General features: G+C 37.2%; 2 protein-coding genes across 2 annotated transcripts; one reads left to right on the forward strand and one right to left on the reverse strand.

The window, feature by feature from the left end:
• Positions 1-168: 168 nt before the first annotated feature.
• Positions 169-13,530, reverse strand: LOC106119915 (AT-rich interactive domain-containing protein 4B). Its single transcript, XM_013315040.1, has 27 exons — positions 13,364-13,530; positions 13,045-13,097; positions 12,836-12,946; positions 12,294-12,450; positions 11,461-11,626; positions 10,972-11,181; positions 10,392-10,554; positions 8,836-8,973; positions 8,623-8,750; positions 8,223-8,394; positions 7,745-7,905; positions 7,519-7,549; positions 7,266-7,473; positions 6,837-6,924; positions 6,475-6,594; positions 6,289-6,391; positions 5,863-6,009; positions 5,674-5,716; positions 5,477-5,587; positions 3,461-5,285; positions 3,126-3,304; positions 2,770-3,018; positions 2,325-2,568; positions 2,090-2,193; positions 1,726-1,881; positions 1,381-1,521; positions 169-1,106 (listed from the first exon to the last, which is right to left on the reverse strand). Exons 2-27 carry the CDS (start codon positions 13,045-13,047, stop codon positions 1,075-1,077), a joined length of 5,190 nt encoding a protein of 1,729 aa, XP_013170494.1. The 5' UTR covers positions 13,048-13,097; positions 13,364-13,530; the 3' UTR covers positions 169-1,074.
• Positions 13,531-13,911: 381 nt separating this feature from the next.
• sip3 (septin interacting protein 3) lies at positions 13,912-19,249 on the forward strand. Its single transcript, XM_013315538.1, has 11 exons — positions 13,912-14,268; positions 14,434-14,526; positions 14,809-14,961; positions 15,374-15,568; positions 15,831-16,015; positions 16,102-16,244; positions 16,472-16,780; positions 18,174-18,295; positions 18,510-18,628; positions 18,709-18,885; positions 19,005-19,249. The coding sequence occupies exons 1-11, from the start codon at positions 14,140-14,142 to the stop codon at positions 19,081-19,083; spliced, it is 1,704 nt and encodes a 567-aa protein (XP_013170992.1). The 5' UTR covers positions 13,912-14,139; the 3' UTR covers positions 19,084-19,249.
• Positions 19,250-19,285: the final 36 nt, after the last annotated feature.

Genomic DNA, 19,285 nt, shown 5'->3' on the forward strand with positions numbered 1-19,285 from the left:
TTACCGGACTAAAATACAACACTATTTACTTTTCGTAATGAAGTATGAATAATAAATATTGAATATAAAGATATAAAGTTGCGATAAGTCATTCTTAATTTTACATACATATATATTATTGCAAAAAGACTTTATTATATCTTAACAATATGTAATAATTTATATTTAGACATCAATTAAGTGCGTTTTATATAGAAATAGTTAATTCTAAAGACTATTAGTTACTAAAATATTGATAAAGGTACACACACATCTTTTACACCTTTCTCATCTTTTCTTGTCGTCTCATCGCCATCTTTTACAAATAACGTCAGCACATATACAATCTTTATATACATTTCACGTCTACAATATATAAATACAGTCAAACCTGGATATTGGAGAGTTCAAGGGACCGCGACATTATTCTCGCTTAAAGAGGTTTCCTCTAACACAAGTTTCTCGCTTGTGGAGGTCCGATTATATATAAGGATAAAAGTGCGATTTTTTATAAACACATGAAAATTAGCAATTATATGGAAAATATCCATTTAATTAGCGTGATTAAGAAAAAGACTAATACATACAATACAAAGCTTATCAATTAACTTATTAAAATATTTACAGTAATATGTACAAAAGAAACATTTCTGTTAGACTTTGTTACATCTAAGACCAGCCCTAGCAGTTTGTTCATTTATGCGCAAGCATATTCAAAACATACATTCTCTGAGTTTTCACTACCGAAAAATATGTACAAAAACATATTATTGCTATATCTATTTTGTTGTTTTTACACAAATGTTTCGATAGTAGAACAACATGTTATATATAACTTAAGATTTATATTCCACTATACAACAATCTAGAAATACATCAAATGTTAAAAAAAAATATTAAAACAGCATTTTCGTCGCGATTTAAGAACATAACTTTAACACTAACACTTTATCCACTAGCACTGATAAATGCAAGTACTTTCACTGTTCTGTTCCACAGATAATTTAGATTTTGCTACTGTCGATACCCTTTCCGTTTATTCTAAAACGAATAAACATATAGTTCACCAGGTATTCCTAGTAGCATTAGTCTTCATCATGAGCACGCCGCTTTGGCCGCCTTGACAGCTGTAAATAAAATATTATATTTTAACTTCTATATATAATCAAACCTGGATAAGTAAGAGTCAAAGGGACTGCGATATTTTTCTCGCTTTGGGAGGTCTACTAAAAGTTTCTCACTTATGGAGGTCGTCCATCGCTGCCAGATAATGCATCTGGCTTATAGAGATTTCTTTTGCAATCACGGCGGGTCAGCTAGTACGTATATTAATTTTATATATTTTAAATTCATTGAGGCAGGGAATTTAATGAGAATTGATATGTGTAAATGTGAAGTTACCCTCTCGCTCTTTGCGGCGCAGTTTCTTGCGGCGGCGGTCGATGGCTGCCAGCTCAGCCTTCACCGAGTGGTACGTCTTACGCAGCTCGCCGAGCCGTGACGTCAGCACCTTGATGCGCTTCTCGCAGTCCCACGTCGGATCTACACACATGGTGTCTTAAAAATTATTAGGTTTTGCCAGTTACTTCATTCCCGATGAATATGAAAATCTATATAGCCTTGTTAGTAACAAGATAAATGTTGTATCCATTCCAACGTTGGAAACAGTAGGTTTACTTTGTCGAACAAATATATTATTTTTCAAAGAGATTAAGGGGATGACAATATTGTAAACTATATTCGTACCCAGGTCCGTCATAAAATTGTACTTGTATGGTGTGTGGTGCGAGTTGTGGGAGAGCGGCAAGTGCGCGTGCGCATGCTCGTCCGTGTCGCGACGTGCGCGCCGCGATCTGCCACGCCCCGCTGTAGAGCTCTCAGACGCTTTACGCGAACGACTCGCTGTGCCAAAACCCAATTTATATACATTTTTAATGAAATAAATAGAATAAAGGGCTATACAATGTTAACTAAATATTTGCAACAAATTAATTAAAGATTTAGTTTCAAATTTCATCAAAAGTCTAGTGAAATTGTTTATGGTATATACTTATTTGTTTTAAACGCATCAAAAGTATACGTTTACGTATTAACGTAAACAAAAACTCACGACGAGGCTTGTCAATATCCATGTGGTGCGGTGAGCGTGCAGCCACGTCGTCGTCATCTTCCTTGCGCTCCAAGGGACTGTCGCGTTCCGACAAGCGCCGCTCTCTGTTAAACATGACTAATTATTTTATGACTGACACAAAGAAAAATATATTTTGGATTACATGGTTGTATTTTAACAGTTATATCGATATTTAATGCTCCTTGCTTGTTGAATAATTGGTAAGGATGTGTACCGGTGTGGTGACAAGTCGAGACTGCTGTCAGGTGTGGTGGGTGGCGTGTTGTCGAGCAGTGCGTGGCGGCGCGCCCAGCCCGGCGCCGCGCCCCCTGCGCCCGCCGCACCTGCACCCGCCGCCACCTGCTCCGCCGCAGCGGCGACCACGCCTACACCGCCCATCACGCCCAAGCCGCCCGCCATGCCCACTCCGGCGCCCGCTCCGCCCTCGCGCGAACCACCGGCGCTGCAACGCTCTTCTGCTGCAACACGTCGTTTCAAAATCAATGTTTATCGGTTTTGAACATATTCTTTGGTACTCCGCCTTTCTAGAAGAGCTACTTCCAACAACTACTAGCAATAATTGTGTAAAATACATTTATACTTATTCTGAGCCATTTGTCATATCTTTCCTTATCGTATCTATCGTATTATAAATATAAAATCGAGGTTCAATGTTTAACCTTTGGAGTGGGAGTGGTGAGGCGGCGCGCAGGCGAAGGGCAGCGTGTGTTTGTGGCGGGGCGGCGCGGGCTCGGCGTCTGGTGCCGGGGAGCCGGGGATCGTCTCCTCGCACAGAAGCAGTGATATGTTGCTGTCGTCCTCCGCGCCCCCCGCCATACCCACGCCTAACAAGCCCGAGACCCCGCCTCCCACCGCGCTCCCGCTGCTGGCGCCCGCACGCCCGCTACCTGCAACCACTACGCTTGCACCTGTATAAAGAAAGCTTGTTACTAAAAGCACTATTTTAGTAGTTGTTAATTTTAGACGAATGATATCGAATGATGTTAATGGTTTAAATATGATTAGTGCAACTGACTATGTTTCCGTTCATTCTTGCAGGCGTCTTCGAGCATGAGCAGCGACTCGCCGGCGCTCCACTCGCCGGGCGACTTGCCGGCGTGCAGGGCTCGAGCACCACGACCCTCCAGGCTGCCACCGCTCCCTCCACTGCCACCGCTGCCCCACTCCTCCATCGACACCTTGTCGATTATTAATCTACACCAAAATAAAACTCAGATTTTCAGTTAATTTAAATACAGGCGATTCTTAATACAATATGTATAAAATATAGTTATTTCTGTTTTTGTACAAAGGGAATGAGAGGCTGACAATATGTATTGTTTTATGTGTTTTAGCAAAAAAGCACATTACCTCCTGTCGGAGTCATCAGAATCGCTGGACTCGCTCCTGTCGCCGGGCGGGAAGGGCGGCAAGGGAATGTTGGCTGCCGACTGGTTGATCTGACTGGACAGCTTCTGTATAGTATCGCTGAGGACCTTGTTATTTTTGCCGGCCAGAGGGAGGTCGGCCACGCTCTTACGACGCTCTAATATGTTCAAAGGACTCTGCAAACGTGGCGGTGTAGGCTCCTTACTCTTAATTTTCTTAATTTCAGATAAATCACGCTTCAAATCGGTAAAGTTCGACGGCTCGCCGAATATAGAGTCAGATAACGGCAGCGGACTGATTTTCTTAATCGGTTCTATTTTACTCAATGGTTTCAAAGATTCAGATTTGATGAGCGGTTTAATTTCTGGTGATATTGAGGAGAGTTTATCTTCTTTTGGCATTGGAATATCTTTGATCGGTGTTAGAGGTCGGTCGGTGCTATTCACCGGCGGCGGAGACATTGACAGTCTTTTGGCGCTGTTTATAGCTTTCAGTAGTTTCTCAGCGATCTTAGGACCTTCTGATTGTAGAAGGAAGCCGGGAGGTGGCTCCGGTAGCACGTCAATACGAGCCGGACTGTCTGGTTCCGATTTATCTTCTTCTGTATCGATAAGGGGACTAGATGGTGGTTCTAATTTTGAAATAATCGGATCCGGATCTAATTTCTCGATTTTTAATTTCAGATTCCCTTTCTCTTTGGGCTCCGTAGCGGGGAGGGGAATCGATAGCAGCTTAATTTGTTCTTCTTTATCAACTGATGGTGTATGCTTTGTTTCCTCAAGACATTCAGTTGAATTATTTATGGGCTTCGAATTAACAATATCGCTTGCATCCGGCGCTTGTAACTTAATTTGAAGGGGCGGTGTTCCCGGAGGCTGTGGTATAGCATTTAATTGTTGTTCATTTTCTTGTAAAATGATAACAACTTCTTTCACTGCATCTGTGGTATGAATTTCTTCTTTAATTGGCTCCGGTACTTCTACAATCTCCAATAGCGGTGGTTCTGAACTCGGTTCGCTCTCTTCTTTCATTTCCTCAGTTTCATCCTCAGAGGACTGCTCATCGTCAGCTGGACTGTCTGGTGAGTCGTCGATCAATTCACGTAATTTGTTGACTTTATTCTTTTTAGAATAGGTTTCTTGGTTCTTGGCCGGAGTGAAACCTTCGAAGATCGGTCCCGAGCTACCTTCCCCTGGTAATGAATCATCGTCTATTGAGAAAAGACCATCTTTCGAGTCTTCTTCGGGAGTCTGTCGACTGGGTTCCTCTCTTGTTGCTCCGAAATCTCTGAACGGCGATAGGGATGGAGATCTTAGATTGGAAGCTCGAGGTCTCAATGATTCCTCTGATATTTCCTCGCTTAAAGACTTTGATAAAGACGATGTGTATTTGCTCGGTGAAATGTCATCGAATATACGATGCATTCGCTTCTTCTTCTCATCATGCAGCTCTATTTCGAATGGTTCTGGTTCTTTGAATTCGTACACATCTTCGGCTTGTTTTTCTGGTTGTGGTGGTTCAGGGGGTTGTACTGTTATTTGTGTTACGGGGCTTGGAGTTTTATCTTTTTGGTCAGATTTGATGGTATCTTCTGGTTCTTGTTTAACACTATGCAGTCCTTTAAGTTCAGATCGTATTTCATTGAGGTCGTAATCTCTGCCTTGATGCTGATGGTTATTGGCGTTAACTCGAGGTTTCTTAGCTGGAGATGCCATTGTTGGAGTGGAAATGGTTCTTACTGGTCTTTTACGAGGCTTGCTTGACCCACTGCTATCACTTGACTTGGCATCTTTTGATCTTGGTGGCGCTGTAAAAATACAGTTATTAATCTTACTAATATTATAAATGCGAATGTTTAGATGGGTGGATGTTTGTTTGAAGGTATCTCCAGAACGGCTGAAAGAATCTCGATGAAATTTGGCATACATATAGGACATAATCTGGAAGAAATCATGGGCTAATTATGTTTTTTTTCAAGTTCATTAGCAAATAACTTACTTTTAGGACTAGGCTTTTCATCTGGTTTCTTACATGCCCGTTTAATATCATCATCGCTGTCAGAATCAGTGTCAGAGTCGGAGCGGGCGGATGATTCTGTAAATGAAGTTTCTGAAATTTTTATATATACATATTTTGTAATAAAGTATATAACAAGAAAAAAAAACAAATGTCAATATGGATATATATTATATTACCTTCCGTTCTTTTAGTTCTAGAACGACGACTTAAGCTGGTATTCTGAAAATATTTTATTTATTAGTCAAAGTAAGCGATAAAAATTTGAAATAATATACAGAAAGTGTTTTAGCGCATAGATTTCTCATATAAACCGTAAACTTATGTATTTTTGTATGTGGGGTAGGTCTAAGTAGGTTGTATGTAACCTTTTTGTTGCGTGCGTCGTGTTGTGTGACATTGAGTGCGATGCGCTGCGGCTTGATCCACTCGTCATAGCGCGTGTTCCAGCCCGTGTAGTGCACACGCAGCAGACCCTCACTGGACACCTCGATTACCTTCGCCTCATACGTCACCTGACAAAGGAGTTATATTGATATAGCTGTCGCTAGCGACTCCATTCGCACAAAATAAAAAAATAATTAGTTGTGTTATTTCAGACTATGATCTACATCTACACCAAATTTTATCAAAATCCATTCAGCCGTTCTGTACAACCCTTCTCACCAACAAACAACCATCCCATCCATCCCATTAGTAAGATTTAGACATGATATAATATACACAGGGTATGCTCTAAGCTCCTCATTGGAGATATATAGCTGATGATGATCACAGAGTAGATAAAAATGTACCTTTGATTCAGACTGTGTAGGGCCGTAGTAGACTTTTAGTTTATCGCCAACTTGTGCCTTGACGCTGACACCGCCGGACCGAGTGCATTCACTCATTGAAGGCCTTGAAAAATTAAATTAAATTGTTTATATACATTTTCATAATATATAACTATATAAGCATTGTACTAATATATTTCATCTTACTCTGTGCTCTTTCTCTTGCGCGGTCTCTTGCTACTGTTTGAGGCGATAGTGTTGCCACTGCTCGCCGAATTCGCGCTCTGGCTGCGACGACTTTGCATTTTTTTGGTAGGTCCACATCGACTGCAAAATAAAAAAATACGATTCATCAAATACTATATTTACATAAAAAAATATAATAGAAATAAGTGTGTAAAGAACTAAAAATGAATATAATATGGATATTAAAAAAAGAAGCTTACTAAACGACACAAAATGACCTTATAAACAGTACAATATTGATTTGAAATAATATCTGTTATTATGACTGACTAGTCGCCAGTATCCCCGACGTCGTTATAACCGGAGTTGTGTGTAGTTGTTACCTAGAAGCGCGTCCGGAACTGTCGCTATCTGTGGACGCGTGCGGGCGACGTGAGGCGCGCTGCGTGCCGGCGTTCGGACCCTCCGACACTGCAAAATATAAACCTGAGTTTCTAAACACGAAACACGTCAAATATACACAAAAATATATATGCAACTCTACTCTCTACAAGAGTTTTGTGTGACGAAAAAAAAACGGATTCCGATCTCTCACTCATTCGCAATTACCAAATTCAAGACAAAATATTCCAAGATATTGATTTCGGTAAATGAAGCAGCATCACAATGAAGTATTAAGACTTTAGTATTAAGTTCTTCAAAATCCGTTATAAAATAATCAGGATTAGAATGCAAAGTGGTACTTAGTCAAATTAACTAAACATTAATAATATTATTATTTGCTAATATTACGATAGAATAAAGTTACTAACTTTTAGGATGAAAAGGTCTCCTTTTAGGTGTTCTCTTTTCGTGCAAATCAATCTTGGCAACAGAAGAGCTTCTAGTTTTGGACTGGGAACGCGGCTTGACCACTGTCTTCTCTTCGCTAGTCCGTGTCGACGGCACTTTCTCTTTATCCTTCTCTTTTTCTTTCTCCTTTTCCTTCTCCTTTTCTTTCTCCTTCTCTTTTTCTTTCTCCTTCTCTTTTTCTTTCTCCTTTTCTTTTTCTTTCTCCTTTTCTTTTTCTTTCTCCTTCTCTTTTTCTTTATCAATTCTGTAAAAATTATAACGATTTTAAACTACTATTAGTTTAGTTCGGATTATTTGAATTTTTTCCAACAATAATCTCTTAAGAGATCTCTCTTATTAGATGCAACTCTCTTGATGAATAGGATCATGTTTTTTTGTTTAGCGAAAGATATATATAGGATTGTTTCAAAGTCAAAAAAGTAACTTTATAACATCTTACTTGGGCGCGGCAACAATAAGCGGCTGGTTGTCAGCGCTGTCGTCTTCATCGCTGGCCGGTATCTTCTCTCTTGTCTTCTCTATTTTCTCAATCTTCTCATCTTTCTCGCTCTTATCACTCTTTTCCGTCTCGCTCTTGTCCGAATCTTTATCTTTTCCGCGCTATTGTAAAACGAATAAATGTTTGTATTAAAGTACATATTTAATATTATGCAAATAAATTCAAATCAAATAAATTCTTGAAAATTATTGTATTAATTACAAATAGCGTTAAAAACATGAAACTTTTGCGGGGCTCGTCTAGTAATTTGGAAAGTAAATTCCTTCAAAGTACCCGGTTTATAACAATTTAAAAGCGCTCCGACTTAATTCCGCGAAGGAAATGAAGAATTATCGTATAGTCAGTATGCTTTGGTTCTTCAAGTGGGCGATTGGCACGTCAAAGTATAACTAATTGGGTGTATATGTTTGTTTGTTACCGGTGTGGGTGTTGGTGTGGTCGGGGTGGTGCCGGCGGGTGAGGAGGCCAGCAGCTGCTTGTCGCGGTCGCGTATGAGAGAGCGGCCGGCGGGAGGAGTGCGCGCGCCGCGAGGGTGCGCCACCAACGTTACCCCCAATTTGCGGTAGAAATCTTCGAAGCTGTGCAGAAACCTAATGTGGGGAGTAAAAGGTTATTATTGTTGTTTAAACTCTGTTAAGGATCAAAGTTGATAAAATGCATAATTTTTTTATCGTAAAATTCGACTGCCATAGCTCTTATATTGAAACACATTGTTGTACTACACTACACTATTTGTTTAAAGAGAATGTAAGGGGTTTTAATACGTGCATGTTTTGCAAAAAAAAATATACCAAACATATGAACTCAGTTCCACTTACTTCTTATATGCTTGCTTACAAAGATTAGTGATGCTCGTTGTGACTGGATGGAAGCCCATCTTGTCTGCAATCGTCTTCCATTGATTTTGATTGGTCACGCGATTATAGCCACCCAGTTTTTGTACAACCTGTTATTATTGTTTTCTTATTTACATAATCTCAAGCATAATTATATTACTAAGTATATAATAAAAGTAGAAAAATACAACTTACCCGGAACAGTCTATATAAATCGATATCCCGATTAGCGATGGTTGGATTTCTATTGAGCGGTGTACCACGGTCGTCCATGAACTTGTACAACTGAGCCACAAAGTGGTCCTTTTCTTCTCTCGGCTCGTCATCGGAACTCTAACAAACATACAACAATATTAACCTTAGAATTCCACTGCCGTTACACTTGTCTAAATACAAAGCCGGTGACAGGCGAAACGTGACAAGAGAGCTATATCGACAAGGATCTGAGGGGTTAGACAAAGTCTAACCCTGCTGACCCGCTGGGCAAAATCAAACTAAATTATAACAGGACCCTAGCTCCACCCTATTGAATGTCAAATCAAAGCTATTGTACTTATCACTTGTGTCCAGCAGGTCAGATTGTTGGCGGATTGTAGTCTTCGTTTTGTACAAGAAAATCAAAGGGATGGTTATTTATTAATGCAAATGTCACCACAGTGTAAATCTACAGTTATACATACTTTGTAACCGTGGGTTTCCACTGGCGACACATTGAACAGTGGATACCGAAGGTTGCAAAGCATAGCGCAAGCATCTTATGCTAATAAACACGGCATGTTATGTAAATATGAAATTTAGATATTTATAAATATTTCTAGTAGTGGGAGCTATGGTTTATAACTCCACGGCTGGCGCGTTATGAGTGCGCGTCCAGCGCGTGGTGAGGGTAGGTCATAAAAAAATCCATCTTTTTTTTATGTTACTACCATCTCTGCTGAAATGATTCATGCATATATTATGAAATACATATTTTACGCCATTTGGAATTATTAAAAACTTTTATAAGGAAAAGGTTTAGTGTAGGCAATTCAACTATATCAATGAAATAACTTGCTTTTTAACTTAAAACTGTTATTTTTTTGCTATAGTTTTTTATTTAATAATAAGTATTTTTTGTCTTTACTGACCTTTAACGGTTTGTTTTCCTAGGCCAGCGTGTGTGGAATATAATATTTGTTACATTTATTAGATAAATTATTTTGATAGAATAATAAAAATAATAATTGAAAGTAATAATAAAAATAACAGAGTAATAGTTGAGATGCCTAATATTTTTTGAATTAAAAATTTTAAACATGGTATCATGAGATATTTAACACGTAAATGATGAAAACAGTTAATAAAAATATTTCTAAATTAAAACAGAATCCTAATTCAAATCCTCTGTTCCTTATGCACAGAAAAGGGAATTCCTGTTTACTGTTTATCCCCTCTCTGTTGAAGTTTGGCAACACATCTGCAATTTATTAGCTACTAGCTGTTATGATATTGTCTGGTTAAACCACACATTTTTCATGAATATATCAGATAAAATGAGGCCTATTACGTTATCCAAGTATCTATATCTGTTTCAAATTTTATCCTACATCTGGATAAAATTTTAACCTTTTTGGTGTTAAGTGTTACAAAACATATGAACAATTATAAAAAACTTTCGCATTTATAAAAAAAAAATAGCATTCACATTAAAAAAAAAACCAAATACATTAAAATCATCTAAAAGAAGGTTTAATATGAAGGTGTTTGCATACATCATCGGACGTGTTGCGTGGCTCGTTGAAGAGCGTGTCCCTGTCCCAGTGCGGCGGCAGCACGCCGTGGTCCAGGTACTGCAGCGCCGCCTGCACTCCGCCCCACTCCGCCGGAGCACTGCCCCGCTTGAACTCACGCGTCTCCTTCTTGGGCACTGTGTAGCTGGAAACGAGTTTTTCTTTTCATAACCAAATACATAAAAACTATCTATATGCACAAAATTTAACGTCGGATACGAAAAGGTGCTGCTGTGAGCTGCGACTTTCCCATGCCAAAGTAAATATGACCCATATGTATTATATTTAAATTTTCGTGTAGATAAATCAAGCTTAATACTAATAAATCAATATAAATAATAAGCGGTCGCACGCGACTCCGTTCGCGTGAAATTAAAAAAAAAATGAGTAGAAGCCTATGTGTTTTTTTAGACTGTATTCTATATGTATGCCAAATTTTATCAAGATCCATTCAGCCATTCTTACAAACAACCTTCCTTACTACAAAATACCTTCAAACAAACATCCATCTATCCATCTAGAATCAAAAAAACAAAACAGAACTAATACTTTCAATACTTACTATCGTCCATCTTTAAAGGAGCGTACAAGATAATCCTCTTTGACTTTGATCTGTGCGGTGGGGGCGACGACAAGGGCAGGAAAGGCGGGCTGGTGCGGGCGCCGGCGCTCCGCCCCGCTTGTGAAATCCACGAACACCACGCGCCCCACATGCGGCTCGCTGTCAGCCTTCACACGACGTGTCACACCTTCACCTTCACTCTCCTCTGACCTGATAAGGACAACACATTCTCTTATTACAGAATAATTTTATATGACCATCTTACTATCCGATAGTCTCTACTGATACTTAATTTTGCTTTTTAGTGGACTATGAAGAATAAGTCAACGAAAGTTTATGAGAATTGGCAAGCTATAGCAAGAAGGTGAAAAATTATATGCTGGAGGACAATCATATCGGTCATGTAAAGAACATGATGATTTTTTCATAACATATGTAGGATTTTTAATTGGGAATGTAATACACAATATAATTGTATGCATAACATACTGAGCCCTCCCTCTTCTCCCTCGCCGGCCAGCTATCACAGGTGTAGAAAAATGCTCCGGATGTGTCAGTGGCAGTTGGTCCAATGTCTCACTTTCATTAAAATGACGTCCACTTTTGAGGCACAGCGCTGACCGACGTAATGTTGTTATATCACCATCATCAAATACTAAAACAATAATATAGTCTTTAATAAAACTGTTAACACATTATCTGCCATGTTGGACTATGTGTCCGACAAGCCATACTTCCATTCATATATAAATAATAAGTATATGAGCAATGTAAATAATGTATTACTATATTTTTAGGTGTTTTCAAATGGTTTTGGACAAAATTTTAAAAAAAAAAGTTTTTCGAAAAATCATTCTGGCAGCTAACATGTTAAGTTAATTATTTTAAATATGTTCCACAAAACCACTGAAACCAATAACATAATCTTATTGGCTACTAAATAACAATGAGGAAGATAGACAAGACAAAGTATGATAAGAAAGGTGCCTGTCCTTTTGAATTAGATTTAGACAATATGACCACTCTGATACAAAGAGTTACATCTTAAGCAGGATATCAATATAAGATAAAGCTTTATTCATCAGAAGAATCAAATTGTATTTTATTGAATTCATTATTGTGGTATTGCATGTTATTTAAAATAGTATAATATACCAAATCATTGAATAAGTTCTTTTAAAATAATATACTACAACTTTGAGAAGATATTTTATAGTCAATGTTCCAAAGTTAATACATTCCATGCTACTACGATATTTTCATAAAATTAAAGTTGCCAAATGAGTTGGTTGCACTGAAAATGTTAAAATATTGATACATACCCACAGTATACTGACTGCAATCTTGTATTTTTGTGATCACTGCCTCTGTTGCATCCTTTTTAGGGTCTTGCTTTACTTCGACGGTGCTGCCAATACGCAGTGTTCCTTTGATCACATCATCATTCACTGTGATCGCACCACCACCTTTTAAGGTCACCTGTAAATGAAACATTTGATAATTGATGACTGAAAGTACATTTAGGTACCCGTTAAAAATAAAACAAAACAAGATACACCTTTAATTATTACTTAAATAACTCAATTTAGAATAGCAAGGAAGAGAATTAATACAGTTTTTTATTTAGGCAGAGATGATAAATGTTACATTACTTTAATATCTTAATGTTATAGGTTATTATGAAATATTTCTTTAATACTAGATACATTTTTAAAGTCATATCTGATGTTGTTTTTATGTGTATTTTCTGATCTCCATGGATTATCATTGTTAATCATAACTAGAGTGGAACACACAGACATAGTATTATTCCATTTAAACAAATTCTAAGATAGTTTTAATTCATAATAATGATTTTATCTACCTTGCATTTTATGTTACGCACAACCTTCTTGATTTTAGCTTCACAAAAGGCACCCTTATACTTGGCGCTAACATCAGTACCGACCGTTAAGTAAGGAGGATCATCACCCTGCTGGAAAAACAAAGAACAATCAATTAAATGAATAAATATGACAACAACCACAATCAAATATACAATAAAAAAGCTCATAATAAGTAGCCATTATTTACCATATTGGGCGTGGTGATCTTTGTCCAGAAGTGAAGCTATTTATATATACTTCCTGAAAACACAAAAAAATACAAAAATGTTGATTGTACACTTATTTTAGTGCACAGAATCGAAAATTCATGAACAATAGCATAAGCACGTCACAGTCGCAAGTTACATTGTTTTATTTAATTATTGAAAGCATTTTCATTATATTTGTTGTGTTACGGTTAAAATAAATCAGAATGTAGAAAATCTATTGGAATTTATCCAAATAAACTAAATGGATTGTTAGTTGTTTTGACTGCGCGGCAAACCCAATATGATTTGATTAACAACCTGGTAAGTATATATTTAGGTGAATCCACAGAACACGTTATCACAAAAGTCATATAAACGGAATTTCATCTTATTCTTTAATATGTAGGATAGTCATAAATGTAAAAAGTACAGAACAAAACCAATCACGTACACACCAACACCATCTTCGAAATAGTGACATTTTGTTTGTTGAGTTACCACTTTATTGAAGCAATTTAAATTTTTGGCAACATTAATAGTTGTTTAAAATAATTAAACCTATTTTCTTGAAAATGCTCCCAATTTTTAATTATTTCTTTGTTTAGGTTTCTTTTATACAGTGGGTTTATTCTAGAGATCCAGTACAATCATGTCAACTCTTCGTTCTCTTGTTTAGAGAAAACAAAATAGGAAATTGCGTCAAATATTACTATGACTCATCATGTTATAAATTCCTTTTTTCTTATTTCCATTCTAGGATATCTACACAGTTTCCCCTATTTATCTATTAACTACATATTTTTTTCATTAACCATGCTCCTTTCTTTTATCACTTTAGTGTCACCTGCACTGCCGTATTGTCATTTGTTGTGATTGAGATTATACCATTTCGTATTTGTTATCTACATGAATGACACTAATGAACATTGAACACGTCAAAATTAGTTTTTTGATTCAGCGACTGAAACTAAAAGATGTTTTGAAAATGTATTTGTTGACAATTATATTGTTTTGGAGTGCTTAGAAAACCTAAGATAGATCCTATGAAAATTTTGAGTGTTTTAATGTATCGGACGTAATAAGTTATTATCAAAATGAAGGCTTTAGTTGCAACTGTAATCAGCCTTGCACTCACGACTGTGGTGATCGGCAATGCCTATTACCAAAAGAAGCAATTTTATCCATCAATAGTCTACCTAACAAATTCAAATCCTAGCATGGCTGTAAGTTGTCATTACTTTTATTGGAACTCTGACATCTATTGCATATGGTCACTGTAGTACAATGCATTTCGCAATATTCCCAACTCTTGGGATTAATATGATGAATTACCACCAAAAATATATTGATTGTTAAAATTCTAAAGAGTATTTGTATAATATTTGCAGGTTATGTATTTACAAGCTTTTATCCTTGTTTTATTACTTGGTAAAGTCTTCAGAAGAATATTTTTTGGACAACTGCGCCCAGCGGAATTTGAGGTATTTTTCGCCCATTTAAATATTTGCTTATTAATAAAATTACCCAATATCAGTAAAATTTACAGAACTTCTAGATGACTAGATAGATAATTGTGTTCACCCACCATTATTTTATTAAATTTTATTTTTTATTTAACAAATTGTTATTCACATATAAAAGTGTGATTTAATTTTGTTTAACTTTTACTTAAAATTCTTTATATAGAACTTGAATTCAGAATTTTATCAAAAATGTAAGAACTTTATTAGAAATATTAATAGATTTTTTTATTCCATTCGCAGCATTTAATAGAAAGATCTTGGTATGCGATAACTGAGACATGTCTAGCTTTCACAGTATTCAGGGATGATTTTAATCCCAAATTTATTGCTTTATTCACCGTGTTGCTGTTTCTGAAAGCATTCCATTGGTTAGCTGAAGATAGAGTGGATTATGTAAGTATATTTTACTAGCTGTAGCTCACAACTCCATTCACCTGAAACAAAAAAAACTTAATAAGTAGCCTATGTATTCTTCCAGATTAAGTTCTACGTCTGTGCCAAATTCCATTAAGATATGTTTAGCCGTTTTGAAGATACCTTTAAACAAATATTCATCCATCCAATTAAAATTTCACATTTATAATATTAATAATAAAACTTTGTAGAAATACGCTTCATGGTGTGCATGTGTGCATACTTCATGCAGTACCAAAATAATACTATTAGTCTTCTAACATGTTTGCTACAAGAGGAATCAAAATGTAGATACTACATGACTATTCAATTACAATTTATTTTAATGTTTTTTAGGCTACATACTTGCACTATTTAATTGTCCTGAAATAAAGTTTTTTTTTCTGTTTAGATGGAAAGGAGCCCAGTAATTGGCTTGTTGTTCCATTTGCGGATTCTAACTCTGCTGACGTTGTTAACACATGCAGACTTCTTCTTTATCCATCATGCCTATCAATTTACGACATCTAAAGGGCCATCGGTACAACTTGTGTTTGGATTTGAATACAGTATTTTACTGATTATGATCATCAATATTGTCATAAAGGTTTGTATATAGCAAATGTGATATGGAATTTGTTAAATAATAGTTTCTTGAAGAATTAAGTATGATGTTAACCTTTATGTTGGATTAGAAATTCTGAAGTGTTACATCTCTTAATAGATTAACTCGGAGATGAGTTTATATTGTAGCATAGTGTTTGGTAACATGAGTTATTGCAGAAGCTATCCATAGTTGTAAACAATTTTGAGTTGATTAATACTTTTTAGATGTAAGAATGTATTAATTAGCCATTCTCTGTCAACAGTACACACTGCACACTATTGACTCTCGATGGGAGGCACCTTGGGAGAGCAAAGCTGCAGTTCTACTCTACACCGAGTTGATTATAAACTTCCTGAAAGTACTACTTTATATTGGTTTCGTTGCCGTCATGGTTCGGATATATACATTGCCTCTCTTTGCCTTCCGACCAATGTATGAAACAATGAGGTAAGATATAAGTATATATTTTTTTAATTACCATAAATAAGAATACAGGATGTTGTTTGGTGTAAACGATTTATGTGAATTTGTAGGAGTTTCAAGAAAGCGTACAATGACGTGGTTCTGTCTCGTCGGGCTATCCGCAATATGAACACGCTGTACCCAGACGCCACGGCCGCGGAGCTCGCCGCCGCGGACAACGAGTGCATCATATGTCGCGAGGAGATGCACAGCGGTACACACAGATTATATTTAAATATATAAGTATAAAAGTAGCTGAATAGTACCATAATCAATGTTTGGCCTAAAATACTTAAATAACTAAACAGGAGAACTTTCTATTGAGTAACTTGTTTATTATCACAAAAGATAACCTATATAGTGAAATATTATCATCAAAATTACCATCTAACTTGTTTATTTGTAATATTTTATTATAGACTTAAGAATTAATTTTAACAGGAGCGAAGAAGCTGCCTTGCAATCACATATTCCACGCGGCGTGCCTCCGACTGTGGTTCCAGCGGCAACAGACCTGCCCAACGTGCAGGCTGAACGTGTTGCGAGCGCCCGCACCTGACACCCCGCACGCGCCCGACGGCGTTCAACCTGGCAATGTCCCGCTTGTCAATGTTCCACTCGGCAATGTGCCCCTCGGCAACGCTCCGCTTGGTAATGCACCACTCGGCAATGCTCCAGTTGGCAATGCAGCCGCTCCTCCCCCTGCACCGAACGTCGTGCCACCGCCTTTCCCGAATATGCCACCGCCACGTAAGTACTGCTGTTTATATTTGACATGTTATTCTTAAAAATCTATTTATCCTTTATATTTATCATGATATAGATGATAAAAAAAAGAATTGTCTGTCTGTTTATTATTGAAATTTCAAATGAATAAATAAAAATAATCCACATATTACATATATATACATGTTGTGAAGTATTATGTTATCAAAGTTATATCAAAATAAAAACGGGTTGCTATAAAATAAACATTCACGATAAGAAACAATTGCGTTAACCTTGCGTCGCAGTGTGTATGTTGCTCATTAAAAACGTGTTATAAACAGTTCATTTTAAAAATAAATAAGTCATATATATTTGGTATTATATAAAGTTATTATCAATTGAACACATAAGGGCCTATTTACTACGAAAGTAAGTCTATTATATGCTTTTTTCCTTATGTATACGTATTAATAACTTCAATACGATGTTATAATGAATTGATAGTTGTCAGTCGTAAACTAACTTACCTTTTGGTTTGATGGATGAATGTTTGTTAGGAGGTATCGCCGAAACACCTCAACAGATCTTGATGAAATTTGGTACACATGTAGAACAGAACCTGGAAAGTCACATAGGCTACTTATTATGTTTTTTTTTAATTTCGCGCTGACGGAGTCGCGAGCTATCTCCAGTATGAAATAGATCTTGATAATTAAAACGAGATATATTCATCATCAGTTCACTATAAGTCCCCACCGAGGGGCTCGGAGCCTACCCTAAGTTAAGGATGATTAGGCCATAGTCAACCACGCTGGCCCAGTGCGGGTTGGTATATATAACGAGATATATTATCTCTTGATAATTATCAATATGATAATGTATGACTCAATGCTTATGATTAATTAATATTCACAGCAGGTGAATGCAAACTATTTCACTTGTTACTTTAGTGTTGTGTTTATAATGCCTAGAAATAAAAATCCGATTTGGAAGAAATTTCATTGTAGTCGTAATAAAAATAGTGGACTTTGGGCGGTTTGTAAAAAGTGTAATAAAGGAATGCAAGGTATTTTATATCGCATGAATAGACATGTTCAGATTTGTGAGGCGAATGCACGAGATTCTGAAGATGCCATGCCATCCAGACCTTTGAATGGTACGTTTGCGTGTTAACAAAGTGAATTAGAGGGATGAAAATATCTTTTACCCTGGTGTTTTAGGAGGGGAAACGTACGGTTAGTGTATTTATATTACAATCCTTGTTTATAATAGAGAGTTCGATCAGGAGGGTAGGGTAAGCGTTGTGGACTAGGGACTAATCTAATCACTAACTTAGGGAAGGTTGGAACAACTCGGTATGAGTTTACGACGATATTATATGGACTGTCACCTTTTATGTAAATGACACGATGAGTGAGGTGAGTGATTGTTGCAGCGATGATGGGATGGGGTCTGCCGCCGCCGCCCCCGCGCCCCGCCTCGCTCGCAACGCTCAGCGCCGCCGAGCTGCAGCGCATGGAGGGACACGAGCGCAGGAACATCGAGGCACGACTACAGGTTAGTGGACCAACCAAACTAGATCCAGTTATGTGCTAGAGATTACGAACCCTTGAAGAGGCGTCACATCATATCGTGACAAACATTCAAATTACAATGAATTAGTAATGAGGCTTAGATGTTCTTAACCATGGAAAAAAATAATTTGTCTTACACTTAATGTGTGGAGGTGTTTTAAAATTGTAATGTAACAAAAATATTGTATTGTGAACAGCTGCTGCGTGAGATCCAAGCGATGTTGGACGCGTCAGTGCTGCTGATGCAGCAGTACTCCGCCGTCGTCGCCAACCTGCCGCAGAACAGCGCCAACGTCGCTACACAAACTGACACTATGTAAGCGCCTTTTTTTAAAACGATTACTACAGCAACATCATTTATTGAGATATATAAGTACATATAAATATTCTTTACAGTGTAAATGAACCAACTCCCGGACCGGCGCCCGTGCAGGTGAAAACGGAGCCCGAGATAGCGGCCGGTACGTCGAGTGCCACGCCCTCCACCAGCGCGGCCCCGCCCACTGCTAGCCCCGCCCACACGCAACACACTGACGTCTCCAGTTCCGACAACACTAGTTTACATGTTGATAGGTAAGCTTATATGATTTATTTATTTTTATAATGAAATAACGAACTGTGTACTGGTCTTACAGAAGTAGAAATATTGTTTTTTTTTCTCATTTTACTTACCACTCTATCTTATTACCTAGAGAGCCGAAGACTGAGACCGACGCCGACGCGGAGGAGCTGAGAAGACGCCGATTGCAGAGATTCACGACGGCCAAATAATAATTATGATGCACGGAAAAAAATTTCAGTTCAAGTTATCAACTTGATAGTAATTGTAATGTAAAAAGTGTTTTGGTATGCAAACATTGTGTATTCTAATCGAAAACAAAATGTATTTATGTTCTTGTAAATATAAAGGGTTATACACATGAATACATTTAAATAACAATTTATTTTTTTACACACTTCTTCGAATTCAACT

Source organism: Papilio xuthus, unplaced genomic scaffold (assembly GCF_000836235.2).
Source record: "Papilio xuthus unplaced genomic scaffold, Pxut_1.1 DF826961.1, whole genome shotgun sequence".
Classification (NCBI taxonomy): domain Eukaryota; kingdom Metazoa; phylum Arthropoda; class Insecta; order Lepidoptera; family Papilionidae; genus Papilio; species Papilio xuthus.

What these genes read in the sequence shown, in the direction of transcription:
- LOC106119915 (XM_013315040.1), bottom strand. An exon ending in TCCTTTAAAGATGGACGATA is followed by an intron (nt 10,555 to 10,971) that starts GTAAGTATTGAA and finishes ACTCGTTTCCAG; the next exon opens with CTACACAGTGCCCAAGAAGG. An exon ending in CAAGAATGAACGGAAACATA is followed by an intron (nt 3,019 to 3,125) that starts GTCAGTTGCACT and finishes TTCTTTATACAG; the next exon opens with GTGCAAGCGTAGTGGTTGCA.
- sip3 (XM_013315538.1), top strand. Translation starts at nt 14,140, where the DNA reads ATGAAGGCTTTAGTTGCAACTGTAATCAGCCTTGCACTCACGACTGTG. An exon ending in ATTCAAATCCTAGCATGGCT is followed by an intron (nt 14,269 to 14,433) that starts GTAAGTTGTCAT and finishes TAATATTTGCAG; the next exon opens with GTTATGTATTTACAAGCTTT. An exon ending in CCCGAATATGCCACCGCCAC is followed by an intron (nt 16,781 to 18,173) that starts GTAAGTACTGCT and finishes TGATTGTTGCAG; the next exon opens with CGATGATGGGATGGGGTCTG.